The sequence below is a fragment of the Danio rerio genome, chromosome 24 (assembly GCF_052040795.2).
Source record: "Danio rerio strain M-AB ecotype USA chromosome 24, GRCz13ab, whole genome shotgun sequence".
In the NCBI taxonomy this organism is placed as follows: domain Eukaryota; kingdom Metazoa; phylum Chordata; class Actinopteri; order Cypriniformes; family Danionidae; genus Danio; species Danio rerio.
The window spans coordinates 42033996-42046791 of record NC_141044.1 but is presented as its reverse complement, the minus strand read 5'-3'; the positions used below and the strand labels follow the sequence as shown (position 1 = coordinate 42046791).

At 36.7% G+C, this 12796-nt stretch overlaps 1 protein-coding gene across 14 annotated transcripts in view; it reads right to left on the bottom strand.

The window, feature by feature from the left end:
* tbc1d24 (TBC1 domain family, member 24) overlaps positions 1 to 12796 on the bottom strand; it is a 126087-nt gene that overhangs the window by 98862 nt on the left and 14429 nt on the right. For 2 of the 14 annotated variants that reach the window (XR_015525322.1, XR_015525327.1), the window contains exons 5-9: positions 11930 to 12025; positions 8468 to 8714; positions 4557 to 5815; positions 3645 to 4209; positions 1392 to 2152 (exon numbers count right to left, since the gene is read on the bottom strand). The exons of 1 other annotated variant lie outside the window; for it this stretch is intronic. Coding sequence is in view for 2 of the 13 variants with exons in the window: in XM_087310120.1 (XP_087166246.1) it covers positions 5661 to 5815; positions 8468 to 8714; positions 11930 to 12025 (498 nt within the window). In the remaining 11 variants the exon portion in view is untranslated. Of the gene's footprint in view, positions 1 to 1391; positions 5816 to 8467; positions 8715 to 11929; positions 12026 to 12796 lie in introns of those variants that run through there. 11 more of the 14 variants (XR_015525317.1, XR_015525323.1, XR_015525319.1 and 8 more) reach the window with 6 other exon arrangements.

Sequence of the window (12796 nt, the reverse complement as noted above, 5' to 3'; positions counted from 1 at the left end):
TATGCTTGTGTAGAAAACGCTTCTCGATTTAATGATGTTTAGATATTGGCACATGATTCAATTTATGCATACACTCACTGGCCACTTTATTAGGTACACCTTACTAGTACCGGGTTGGACCCCCTTTTGCATTCAGAACTGCTTTAATCCTTTGTGGCAAGATTTAACAAGCTACTGGAAATATTCCTCAGAGATTTTGCTCCATATTAACATGATAGCATCATGCAGTTGCTGCAGATTTGTCGGCTGCACATTCATGATGCCAATCTCCCATTCCACCACATCCCAAAAGTGCTCTATTGGATTGAGCTCTGATGACTGTGGAGGCCATTTCAGTACAGTGAACTCGTTGTCATGTTCAAGAAACCAGTCTGAGATGATTTGCACTTTATAACATGGTGCGTTATCCTGCTGGAAGTAGCCATCAGGAGATGTGTACACTGTGGTCATAAAGGGATGGACATGGTCAGCAACAACATTAGGGTAGGCGTTGACACTATGCTTAATTGGTACTAATGGACCCAAAGTGTGCCAAGAAAATCTCCCCCACACCATTACACCACCACCAGCCTGAACCGCTGATACAAGGCAGGATGGATCCATGCTTACATGTTGCTTACACCAAACTCTGACCCTGCCATCTGAATGTGTCAGCAGAAATGGAGACTCATCAGAGCAGGCAACGTTTCTCCAATCTTCTATTGTCCAGTTTTGGTGAGTCTGTGTGAATTGTAGCCTCAGTTTCCTGTTCTTAGCTGACAGGAGCGGCACCCGGTGTGCTTTTCTGCTGCTGTAGCCCATCCGCCTCAAGGTTGGACGTGTTGTGTGTTCAGAGATGCTCTTCTGCAGAGCTCGGTTGTAACGAGTGCTTATTTGAGTTACTGTTGCCTTTCTATCAGCTGGTACCAGTCTGGCCATTCTCCTCTGTCCTCTGGCATCAACAAGGCATTTGCGCCCACAGAACAGCCGCTCACTGGATATTTCCACTTTTTATTCATTCCCTGTAAATCCTAGAGATGGTTGTGCGTGAAAATCTCAGTAGATCAGCAGTTTCTGAAATACTCAGATTAGCCCGTCTGGCACAAACAACCATGCCACACTTAAAGTCATTAAAATCCCCTTTCTTCCTCATTCTGATCCTCGGTTTGAACTGCAGCAGATCGTCTTGACCATGTCTACATGCCTAAATGCATTGAGTTGCAGCCATGTGATTGGCTGATTACACATTTGCGGTAACAAGCAGTTGGACAGGTGTACCTAATAAAGTGGCCGGTGAGTGTATATACTGCACACGCATTCATTCATGAATATTATTTACCATAGAATTTAACAAATTCAGTGCAACAGACAATAACAAAGCTTATCGATACAGCAGAAACAAGCAAAACATATTGTAATGACAGCTTGCAGTTTTTTATTCTTCACTTGAAGAGCAAATGGAAAGGAGAAACAAGATCACTACATGTTTGACACTATAATTTAGGGTAATTACCCACATGTTTTTGCATGTTTCAGACTTCATACACACATACACACACAGAATGAGTTGCATAATACACAAACACACCACTTGATATGGAAAAAACATCACAATGCTCACATACATCAAACAAACACTCATTAACAACCAGTAGATCAAAGCTCTACTTCAAAGACAGGAAACATTCGTACTGCAATGCATAGAAACTGAACCCTAAATCATATTATTACTGATATTACTTCATAGATGACTTCCTAACATTACGCAAATTAAAACGAGTGCAAAGGAACGAAGGATAAATCATAAAACGTAATACTTCCCACTTAAAATAGTGCTGATTATGTCTTCATATACCAAGCTTAGAGCACTGAACGATTAACAGAAACACTGGATCATTGCAATTCAACCTGTGCATATTTAATATGTATGTTTAGATGATTAAAAAATATTTCTGTATGGTTCTTCGGGATTTGGACGGAATGATATGATCAATTACATTCAATGGGGTGAATTTAAAGGGACGGTTCATGCAAAAATGAAAACGTGCAATCAAAGACGTACTGTGGGTGATCTTTCTTTTCCTTCAGTGCACATTAAACTGATAGTTCATACAAAGATTATGCATTTACAGTTTATTTAGTCTCTCCATCAGGCTATTGAGGATGTAGGTGACTCTCTTTCTTCAGCAAAACATTAAAGGGGATTTTTATCTGTGATTCGTCTAATGCAAGTCAATGGTGACCCGTTTTGAGATTAAAAATTGAAGCATGCAAACAAATCCAAATAAATCCCTGTGATAAACTGAGATAAACGCATGAAATTAAAGCAAATTACATTTAATTTCTTGCACCGATTGATCTTTCTTGCTTTATGTATCATCAGGAGCCACAGGGATTGATTTGGATTGCAGGTGTTAATTTTTTAAGCTTAATAACAGGTCACCATTGACTCACACTGTACAACTCAGAAAAAAAGTGCATTATATGATTACATTTTTTGCACAGAATCATCATTTTTGATTCATGTACAATCAGAAGCCACAGGGCTTGATTTGGACTTAATTGCATTCGTTATATTAAATCTTAATAACAGGTCACCATTGACTTGCATTATATGAATCACAAAAATTGCATTATATGATTTAATTTTTTGGCACCAATTAATGCATTTTGCTTCACAAGATCTGGGTGCATCATCAGTATACACAGAGTTTGATTTGGACTTAATTGCATGTGTTAATTTTTATCTTAATAACAGGTCACCATTGACTTGCATTATACTAATCACAAAAAATTGCATTATATGATTTAATTTCTTGCACCGATTGATTAATTTTGCTTCGTAAGATCTCTGTGTATGTTCAGGAGACACAAGATTTAATATAGACTTAATTGTATGTGTTAATTTTAAATCTTAATAGCAGGTCACCATTGACTTGCATTATATGAATCACAAAAAATGCATTATATGATTCAATTTCTTGCACAGATTGATCAATTTTACTTTATAAGATCTCTGTGTATCATTAGGAGCCACAGGATTTCATTTGGACTTAATTGCATGTGTTAATTTTTATCTTGACTTGCATTATATTAATCACAAAAAATGCATTATACGATTCAATTTCTTGCACCGATTGATTAATTTTGCTTCGTAAGATCTCTGTGTATGACCAGGAGACACAAGATTTAATTTAAACTTAATTGCATGTGTTAATTTTTATCTTAATAGCAGGTCACCATTGACTTGCATTATATGAATCACAAAAAATGCATTATATGATTCAATTTCTTGCACAGATTGATCAATTTTACTTTATAAGATCTCGGTGTATCATTAGGAGCCACAGGATTTCATTTGGACTTAATTGTATGTGTTAATTTTTATCTTAATAGCAGATCACCATTGACTTGCATTATATGAATCACAAAAAATGCATTATATGATTGAATTTCCTGCACAGATTGATCATGTTTGCTTCATGTATCATTAGGAGCCATAGGGTTTGATTTGGACTTAATTGTATGTGTTAATTTTGAATCTTAATAAAAGGTTACCATTGACTTGCATTATATGAGTCACAAAAACAACAGATTCAGCTGGAAATCTTCACTAATGTTTGACTGAAGACCATGAAAAAAAGGTCACCTACATCCTATATAGCTTGAGAGCGAGTAAATTAACTATATTTTTATTTTTGGGGGAACTATCTTTTTAAAAATGATTTTTAGATGAATGATATAATCAAAGATGATAAATTAGGATCTTCTAAAGTGAAAAGATAATGATTGCTTTGCTTTAAAAGACCTCAGTGTGGAGCTAATATTAATTCAGTTTTGCCTGTTTGTGTTTTTTTACTCTGACACTGTTTACACCACACACAAAAAACGAGTATTTATTTGTCTTTATTTTAGTCTAAATATCTAAAAAAATCTAAATCAATAAGCATTTTCTAGACAGGTTAAAAAGTAGTTGTGTTTTCAGAAATAATAGGTTAAAATTAAGTGGGATTTTCATTAAAACAAGCCAAATAATATGTCAGTAAGGCAAAATAGTCCTGTTTTTCTTTAAACTAAGTTTATTTCACTTGTTTAAGGGTGAAAACCCTACTTTATTTTTATGTATTATTTCTAAAAACAAAGTTTAAAGTTAATAATTAAGTCAAAAATTAAGTCCAAGGCACTCTTAAATTGTGAAAACAATTATTTAAAAAGCCTTTATTAACATGGCTACTCCATAAAACTACACACTTGGTGCTGATTTCAGATTTGGTTTCAGACTTGGTGTAGTTTTAATGGAATAGCCATGTTAATAAAGGCTTATAAAATAATTTCGTGAGTGCATTTGGACTTATAATTCTGCTGCATATCTTTAAGTCTCCCTTACCCAAAGAGCACCGACACATTAATTACCCCTGAAGCATTTTAATACTTTTCACTTGTCTGGAAAACGCTCCTTGATGTAAGTCTTTTTAGATATTTAGACTAGAAACAAGATAAAAACTTTAAGAAAATAATTGTTTGCAGTGTACTTCGTTATATTAAATCACCAAAGACAACAGTTTTAACTTTTGTACATGTTCTTCTGAAGAAAAAAAAACTTACTTTCACATTGGATGATCAGATTAAATGATTAAATTAACAGAAAATGTGTAATTATTTTCCAGTAAACCCTCCCTTTAAGCCTCATCAAATCAAACATGCACATTCAAACCCGTTTTGTGTCAGGTCTAAGGTCATGAATATGCACAATATGCAAATGAGATGCACAAGTTCTTCACAAAACAGTAAACTTATAGCTACAAAAGACATGGAATGTAATGCACAAGCTTGTTTCACTTTTAATTTAACCTGTGTGCTTTGTTTGTGTACTTAAAGCAGCTTGACACACCTGATCCTTAATTTTCAGTATATGAAAGTCATGGAGGATAATGAGTTAATCATGAGATAATTATTCATTTCTGATTTGAAGAACACTGGAATGCCATTTACGCACATTGAATGCCCCAGAAATGTGTGTTTAGCTTAGTTTTTGACATGAGGTCTATGTTTTTATGATCCTCTTACGACAAGTCTAGAGGATAAATCAAATGTTTTTCCAATTGGCACAAAGCTGCATGCAGGAATGAAGGAAATTTGGGAGAATAAAACAAAACTTTGATCACTTTTGATATAAATATATGACATCCATATGGAAACATATATATTAAAGGGACAGTGCACCCAAAAATGAAACTTCTGTCCTTATTTACTCAGCATACACCAAACACATTAGAGCTTCTTTCTTCTTTTAAACGTAAAAGAAGATATTTAGAAAAATGCTGGCATCCTTTGACCCCCATTTCTTTTCCGACTATGGAAGTTCCAGCATTCTTCAAAATATCTTCTTTTGTGTTTAACAGAATAAACAAACTCCAACGTTAGGCAGAGTAAACAATGAGGTGATTTTCATTTTTCTGTGTGAACTATCCCTCTGGATAACACCAACACTGGTTCTTCATCTGATATGAACAAAACACAACTAAACCTTGATATAATTTGTACTGATAAATATACACGATAAACAGTAATCTTGACTGGAGCTCGGATGGGATCTTTTAGTGCATGGTATCTCCGTTAACACCAACATGAATGGACGTTTATAAATCACAACACAGCAGATCTTACAGCCTCAGCCTTTCTTATGAACCCATGGCGTCTTTGAAGCCCCAGACCTCCAGCAGGGCCACCTGGAAACTCTCTGCACACAGCGGCGGGTTGTCAAACGTCAGACAGCGCTCGGTTCGGCCGTGGTTCAGCTCAGAGTCGATGTACAGAGCGTTTCCGTCACCTCCGCCTTCAAAAACAACAAAATACATCAAATGTGGTACTGTACATGCATGCAGTAGGACTTTTAACTGTATATTTGCCATCTCAGGTGCTTAAAGTACGCATGACATCAAAACTAAACAGTGATTTTGTTAGCTCACATTGCTAGTTTTGTGATGAATAATTAATCTGTGCATGTCATTAAGAAAAAATAAATAGTTTGCCCTTGTATTCTTCAATTGAAATATGAAAATGAACTGTTTATTTTCAGTTAGATTCTCAGATAAGGGGCCCTATCATACACCCGGCGCAGTGTGGCGCAAGACGAGGCGCAATAGTCTTTTGGTAGTTACAGCTTGGCGCAAGAGTCGTTTTGAGGCGTTGCGCTGCGCTGTTTAAATAGCAAATGCATTAGCCCTCATATGTGCGCCCATAGGCGTTCTGGTCTAAAAAGGGAGGCGTTCTGAGGCGGACCGCTGGCGCGTTGCTATTTTGAGAATCTATAATAGATTTTTCATGAGACCAAAACAAACCCGGTCTAAACTCCAGCTCACTTACACACTGCTTAATATACACACAAGAGAGCAATAGGCAAATATCTTTACATATGAAAAATGTAAATATTAAGGATATACATAGGATATAATAAGAATATATATGGGATATAAATATAAAGGATTAAAATATTACAAAACATATTATTTTCTAGCCTACATAAATATGAAAACCACTGTTTTTATGCCTTCTTCATCTCGGGAGGCTTTTTCAGTTCATTCATAACAATTTGCTTTTGTATAATGTTATTATTATTAGCAGTATTATTTATTATATCCATATTTATATTTGTTTTATTAAAAACAAGCTTAGATTTGTCCACCTGTCAGGTTTTAGACCATAAGGGGCACAGCATGTGTTTTAGGATATAACTCAGGTTTTTGACCACATTTTGCTATTATTCTTCATTTATTCGTTTGCTGGAAATTAGAACTGAATTTAGAAATAGTTTTGAAACGAATATTTGCGCTTAACAAACAAAATTATTTATTTATAGACTAATTGATGTCTGTGCGTAATATTTGCGCTTAACAAACAAAATTATTTATTTATAGACTAATTGATGTCTGTGCGTAAAGGTTTCCCTATCCATGAGCGAAAGTGAAAGTAGATCCATTATCTCTCATTCTCACGCAGTAGATGCTCTGTTTAACAGTTTTCTGTTAACTGTTTGCTTGTGAAATGCTCATTTTTTCCACTTAGACTTACTTTGCGTCCTGTAAATAGCGAATGCGCTCTTGGCGCGACGCAGCTGGCTCTTAAAGGGAATGGGAGATGAGATTCTAATTGGTTTATTCTCAAAACACACCTATAACTCATTAAGAAAATAAACTCAACCCTTTTAGAACATGCGCCGCGGCGCAAGGCAGATTTCCCATCCTTAAATTAGCAAAAACGCGTTCTGACACGCCCTGAAAGCATTTGCGCCCTGCGTTTTGCGCTCTGCGCATGGACCGTCAAAATAGAGCCCAAGGTCTGTCTGATGTACTGGGTGTGGCTAACATACTTAACCACGCCCCTCCAGCTGTCAGTTTTGACAACAAACAGAAATGGTGAGGAGGAGGAGTCTGTTAGGTTGTAATCACTCTCCCCAAACCCTTTTCCAGATCTTTCTGAATGAAATGCCTACTTTACTACATTCAATCAGCTCCCAGTAGAAACAATAAGCCACGCCCACTTCTCATTTACATGGTTTCATAAAGTCAAATTTAAGACTTTTAAAAACCCTTTTAAAACCATTACGAATTAAATGTTAGACATAAACAGGGTTGAGATTTTTTTTATTAATGGCCCGGTATTATCGTGACTAATCTTTCAATTGTTTTTAGTTTTTTTTCCCTGATATTAGGGAATTTAATTTGGGCAAATTGCTGTAAAAATGTCTAACAGCTGTTGTGAACTGTATCTCTTTGCAATATAAAACTTGGATATAAAAAAATAAGGTTTAGTTGAGATGTATTGTTAGTCATTGGATTGATGTCAGGGACGTGGGTTTCCTCCGGGTGCTCTGGTTTCCCACACAAGTCCAAACACATGCGCTATAGGTGAATTGGGTAAGCTAAATTGGCCGTAGTGTATGTGTGTGAATGAGAGTGTATGAGTGTTTCCCAGTACTGGGTTGCAACTGGAAGGGCATCCGCTGCGTAAAACATATGCTGGATAAGTTGGCAGTTCCTTCCACTGTGGCAACCCCTGATATATCTGGGACTAAGCCAAAGGAAAATGAATAAATGAATAAGATCTACCCCTACTCCAACCCTAACTCAAACCTTCACAGTTTTATATTATTATAAATAATAATAATAATAATAATAATAAGAAGAAGAAGAAGAAGAAGAAGAAGAAGAAGAAGAAGAAAACGAAATTTAAATAAAAGAAGAAAAAACAAAAGTAAAAACAAGAAGAAAAAATAAAGGAAATAAGAAAAAAACAAGAAAAAGTAGAAAAAATAAATAAATAAGAAAAACTAAGAAAAATAAATAATAAAAACAAAAAGAAAAAATTAAAGGAAATAAATAAAAATAAACACAAGAAGAAGAAAAAAAAAAGAAAAAAAGAAATAAATAAGAAAAGATTAAGAAAAAATAAAAATAAACACAAGAAGGAGAAGAAATACCAGACCCACCGATAATGATGGAGTCGACGTTTCCAGCCATGAACATGGACGTGTTTCTGGAGTTGAGGTTGAAGTGTCGAGCGGACAGGAACGGTGAGAGGTGAGACGAGTCAGTGGCGGGTTTCTCCAGAGTTTCTCCAGAGTGCGGCGTCCCGTTGTCCTCCACGCTGCTCTGATCCTCTGCGGACTGAGCTGATTTGGCCAGCTCTGGGTGTTTGATAATGACCCACTCGTAACGCTCCATCTCTGGCTTCATCTGAAACACAAACACAAACACACACACACACACACACAAACAAACAAACAAACACACAAACACAAATCCACAAATTATTTCAGCAGATTATTGGTAAACCTTTTGCCTCATCTCCAGTTTTTTAGCTACTGAACTGTAAAACGGGTCTACACCTTAGTCGTAGACTAGAATCTGTGTTACGCCTTTGTACTTATCCAGTATATCTGATGATTTCTGGCAGATCTGGAATCCTCTATAGGAGATTTTGGAGAATGTTTACTGGAAGCACCTTCACAAAACCCTTCACAAAACACTTGAATTACTGTCTGAAGGATGACTGTGTAATAGATTGCTGCATTAATGTATAAAACGGCATGAGACACTGTTTTATCATTGCAAATCTTTAAATAACACACACACACACACACACACACACACACACACACACACACACACACACACACACACACACACACCGATTTAAAGGATGAGTTCCGCTCGAGAATGAACATTTCCTGACTATTTACTGGGTCAGTTGGCATTTCTGTGTGGAGTTTGCATGTTCTCCCAGTGTTGGCGTGGGTTTCCTCTGAGTGCTTCCCATTGTCCAAACACATGCGCTATAGGGAAATTGGGTAAGCTAAATTGTCTATAGTGTATGTGTGTGAATGAGCCTGTGTGGGTGTTTTCCAGTAATGGGTTACAGCTGGAAGGGCATCCGCTGCGTAAAACATACACTAGATAAGTTGGCGGTTCATTCCGCTGTGGCGACCCTTGAGTAATAAAGGGAACAAGCAAAAAAGAAAATGAATGAATGTCCTGATGAAAGGTGGCGCAGTGGTTAGCACTGTCGCATCACAGCAATAAGGTCACTGGTTTGAGTCCCGGCTGGGTCAGTTGGCATTTTGTGTGGAGTTTGAATGTTCTCCCCGTGTTAGCGTGGGTTTGCTCTAGGTGTTTCTCCCTCAGTCCAAACACATGCGTTATGAATAAACTAAATTGGCTATAGTGTGTGAATGTGAGTGTGTATGGGTGTTTCCCAGTACTGTTTGTGGCTGGAAGGGCATCCGCTGTGTAAAACATATGCTGGATAAGTTGGCAGTTCATTCCGCTGTGGTGACCCCTGATAAATAAGAGACTTATAAGCCGAATAATTCATTTAGTAAATGAATGAACATTCTGATGCACAATATTGATTTCAGGGGCACTTTAAAACAGTAAATAATTATTTATTATTAAAACTTGTAGAATGCTTTTGAAGAATATTCAGATTGTACTAGCAGTGGGTGTTTATCAGCACCAAATTCATGAAAACTTTGTGATTTACTTTTAAACATGAACAATTTGACTTATTAATCTGTTCTACAACAATGAAAATTCTGTAACTATTCATACGTTTTTTGTTTGTTTATTCTGTACAGTAAGGCACCATTTAACATCTGTTAATTTAAAACAAGTCAATGTAATGACAACCACAAAACCATTTATTAATCATCTTAGGGCAGCGGTGGGCAAACTTTTTAGACCCGAGGGCCACATCAAGTTTTTCAAAACACGTGAAGGGCCACGTCAAATACTTCAAAAAATAACTTTTATTTATAGTGTCAGTGTGCATGAAACATTTAATATCAGACAGAAACGTGTCACATTAACACACATTTTTTAAATAGTTGTTATTGAGTCATATTTACAAGTGAAATTAATTTGCTATTTATATTTAATTATCAATCATCATAAAAAAAAACTTAATATAATAATAATAATAATATAGTAATTTTTACAGTGGAGATTAGAAAAGATATTGTCTAATAGAAGAAATCTCATATTAACACATCAAAAATAATTTGAATATTTGCGTAAAAAATGTCGACTTAGGTTGTAGTCTTTAAAAACAGCAACACTTTCTAGGCATATTAGGCAGCCCGCTTTCTGTCCGATATTGGTGAAGAAGTATTTTGTTGTCTATTATTCCTTAAACACGCGAAATTCAGAGTCAATTTTTTTTTTTTGCCTGACTTACTCTTAGTCATTAACAGTCGAGTGCATTTTAATATGCTAGAGTGTGTTCTAATTCTACTGGTTGCACTAACTGTACAGCGTGAAATACTGCCATCATACGGCGTTCACTTGTATTGCATTATCAATTTACTAATTTTAAATCTAAACCGTTACTCAGAAGCAGCATTTTAAAAACTCCCTCGCCAGCCGGATGAAAGTGTTTAGCGGGCCGCATATGGCCCGTGGGCTGTAGTTTGCCCACCTCTGTCTTAGGGGATGGTAATGTTTTAGTTAAATAATTTTTTTATAAACAATAACAATGCAAAACTTTTATTTTAAACCGAAGAAAAAAAATGAACATCTTGTATGACAAAGTAAATGACCAGAATTTAATATTTACCTGGAAGTGAACTGATCCTTTCATTACCGCCTGACTTGTGAAAACACTAATCTGCAGAGTGGTTCAGCGGTTACTCAGAGTAAAAGTGAAATCTGAACCTGTTGTGGTTAAAGCTTGGAGAGGCTAGAAACACAAACAATGTGCATTTATGCTGTTCATGGTTGTTGTTTTTGGTCTGCTAAATAAAAACACAGTGGCTCAGTGTGTAGCACGATCGCCTCACAGCAAGAAGGTCACTGGTTCGAGCCTTGGCTGGTTCAGTTGGCATTTCTATGTGGAGTTTGCATGTTCTCCCCAAGTTCAAAGACATGTGGACAATTGGGTAGGCTAAATTGTCCCGTAGTATATGTGTGTGTGTGAATGAGTGTATGGGTGTTTCCCAGTGATGGGTTGCAGCTGGAGGGGCATCCGCTGCCTAAAACATACGCTGGATAAGTCGGCGGTGCATTTCACTGTGGCAACCCCAGATGAATAAGGGAATAAGCCAAAGGAAAAACGAATGAATAAAGAAATTTGTGTCCTTGTTATTTCTACACAGAAATTCTAGAACAAATTTATATTTGAAGAAATGTAACCAAGAACTCCATTAAGTCTCAAGTTCACCAAAGAGCTTTAAAATATTCCTCTGAGAGCTTTACAGAAAGAAATGATGATGATGGATGAGAGTTACTTGAAGCTTATGCACTGCATTTAAGTCTAACAGCATAAAAACAGCGCCACCTAGTGGATCATTTATATAATAATCTCAGTATACTGCAAACCACAGATGTCAAGTAGATATTACACAATCCATATTATTAAATATTAACAATTAAAATAAATGTGCAATGTGACATACCCTGAAAACAAAACACTCTCCAGTGCCAAAGAAGCTCAGCTTGTTCCCGCCCCTTTTTCTCTCTTCCCAATCAGTGGACAGGAAGGCTCCGCAGACCTGTAACACGATTGAACGAGACACATGTCAATCACAGACTAACTGAACAACCTCCCAGCTTTCTAGTTCACCTACTTACAATCCAAAACAACATGCAAAAATAGCCACAGACATATTACTCAACAAACTTCAACCTCTATAAAAACACATGGGAAATTCCCTAAGGATGAAATGACCTCTTCACTTGCTTCCACATAGGTAAAGCACATTTTAAAGACGTTTTAAAGAAAATAAATATCATCATTACATCGTGTTTCATCGTTACTCTTAACCTTCAATCGTTATTTTTATTCTTAGGACATGTATACACTCACCGGCCACTTTATTAGGTACACCTGTACAACTGCTTGTTAATGCACATTTGTAATCACATGGCAGCAACGTGGTCATGGTCAAGACGATCTGCTGAAGTTCAAAGCGAGCATCAGAATGTGGAAGAAAGGGGATTTAAGTGACTTTGAATGTGGCATGATTGTTGGTGCCAGACGAGCTGGTCTCAGTATTTCAGAAACTGCTGATCTACTGGGATTTCCATGAACAACCATCTCTAGGATTTACAGAGAATGAAGAAAAAGAGGAAATATCCAGTGAGCGGCAGTTCTGTGGGCGCAAATGCCTTGTTGATGCCAGAGGACAGAGGAGAATGGCCAGACTGGTTCCAGCTGATAGAAAGGCAACAGTAACTCAAATAAGCACTCGTTACAACCGAGGTCTCCAGAAGAGCATCTCTGAACACACAACACGTCCAATCTTGAGGCGGATGGGCTACAG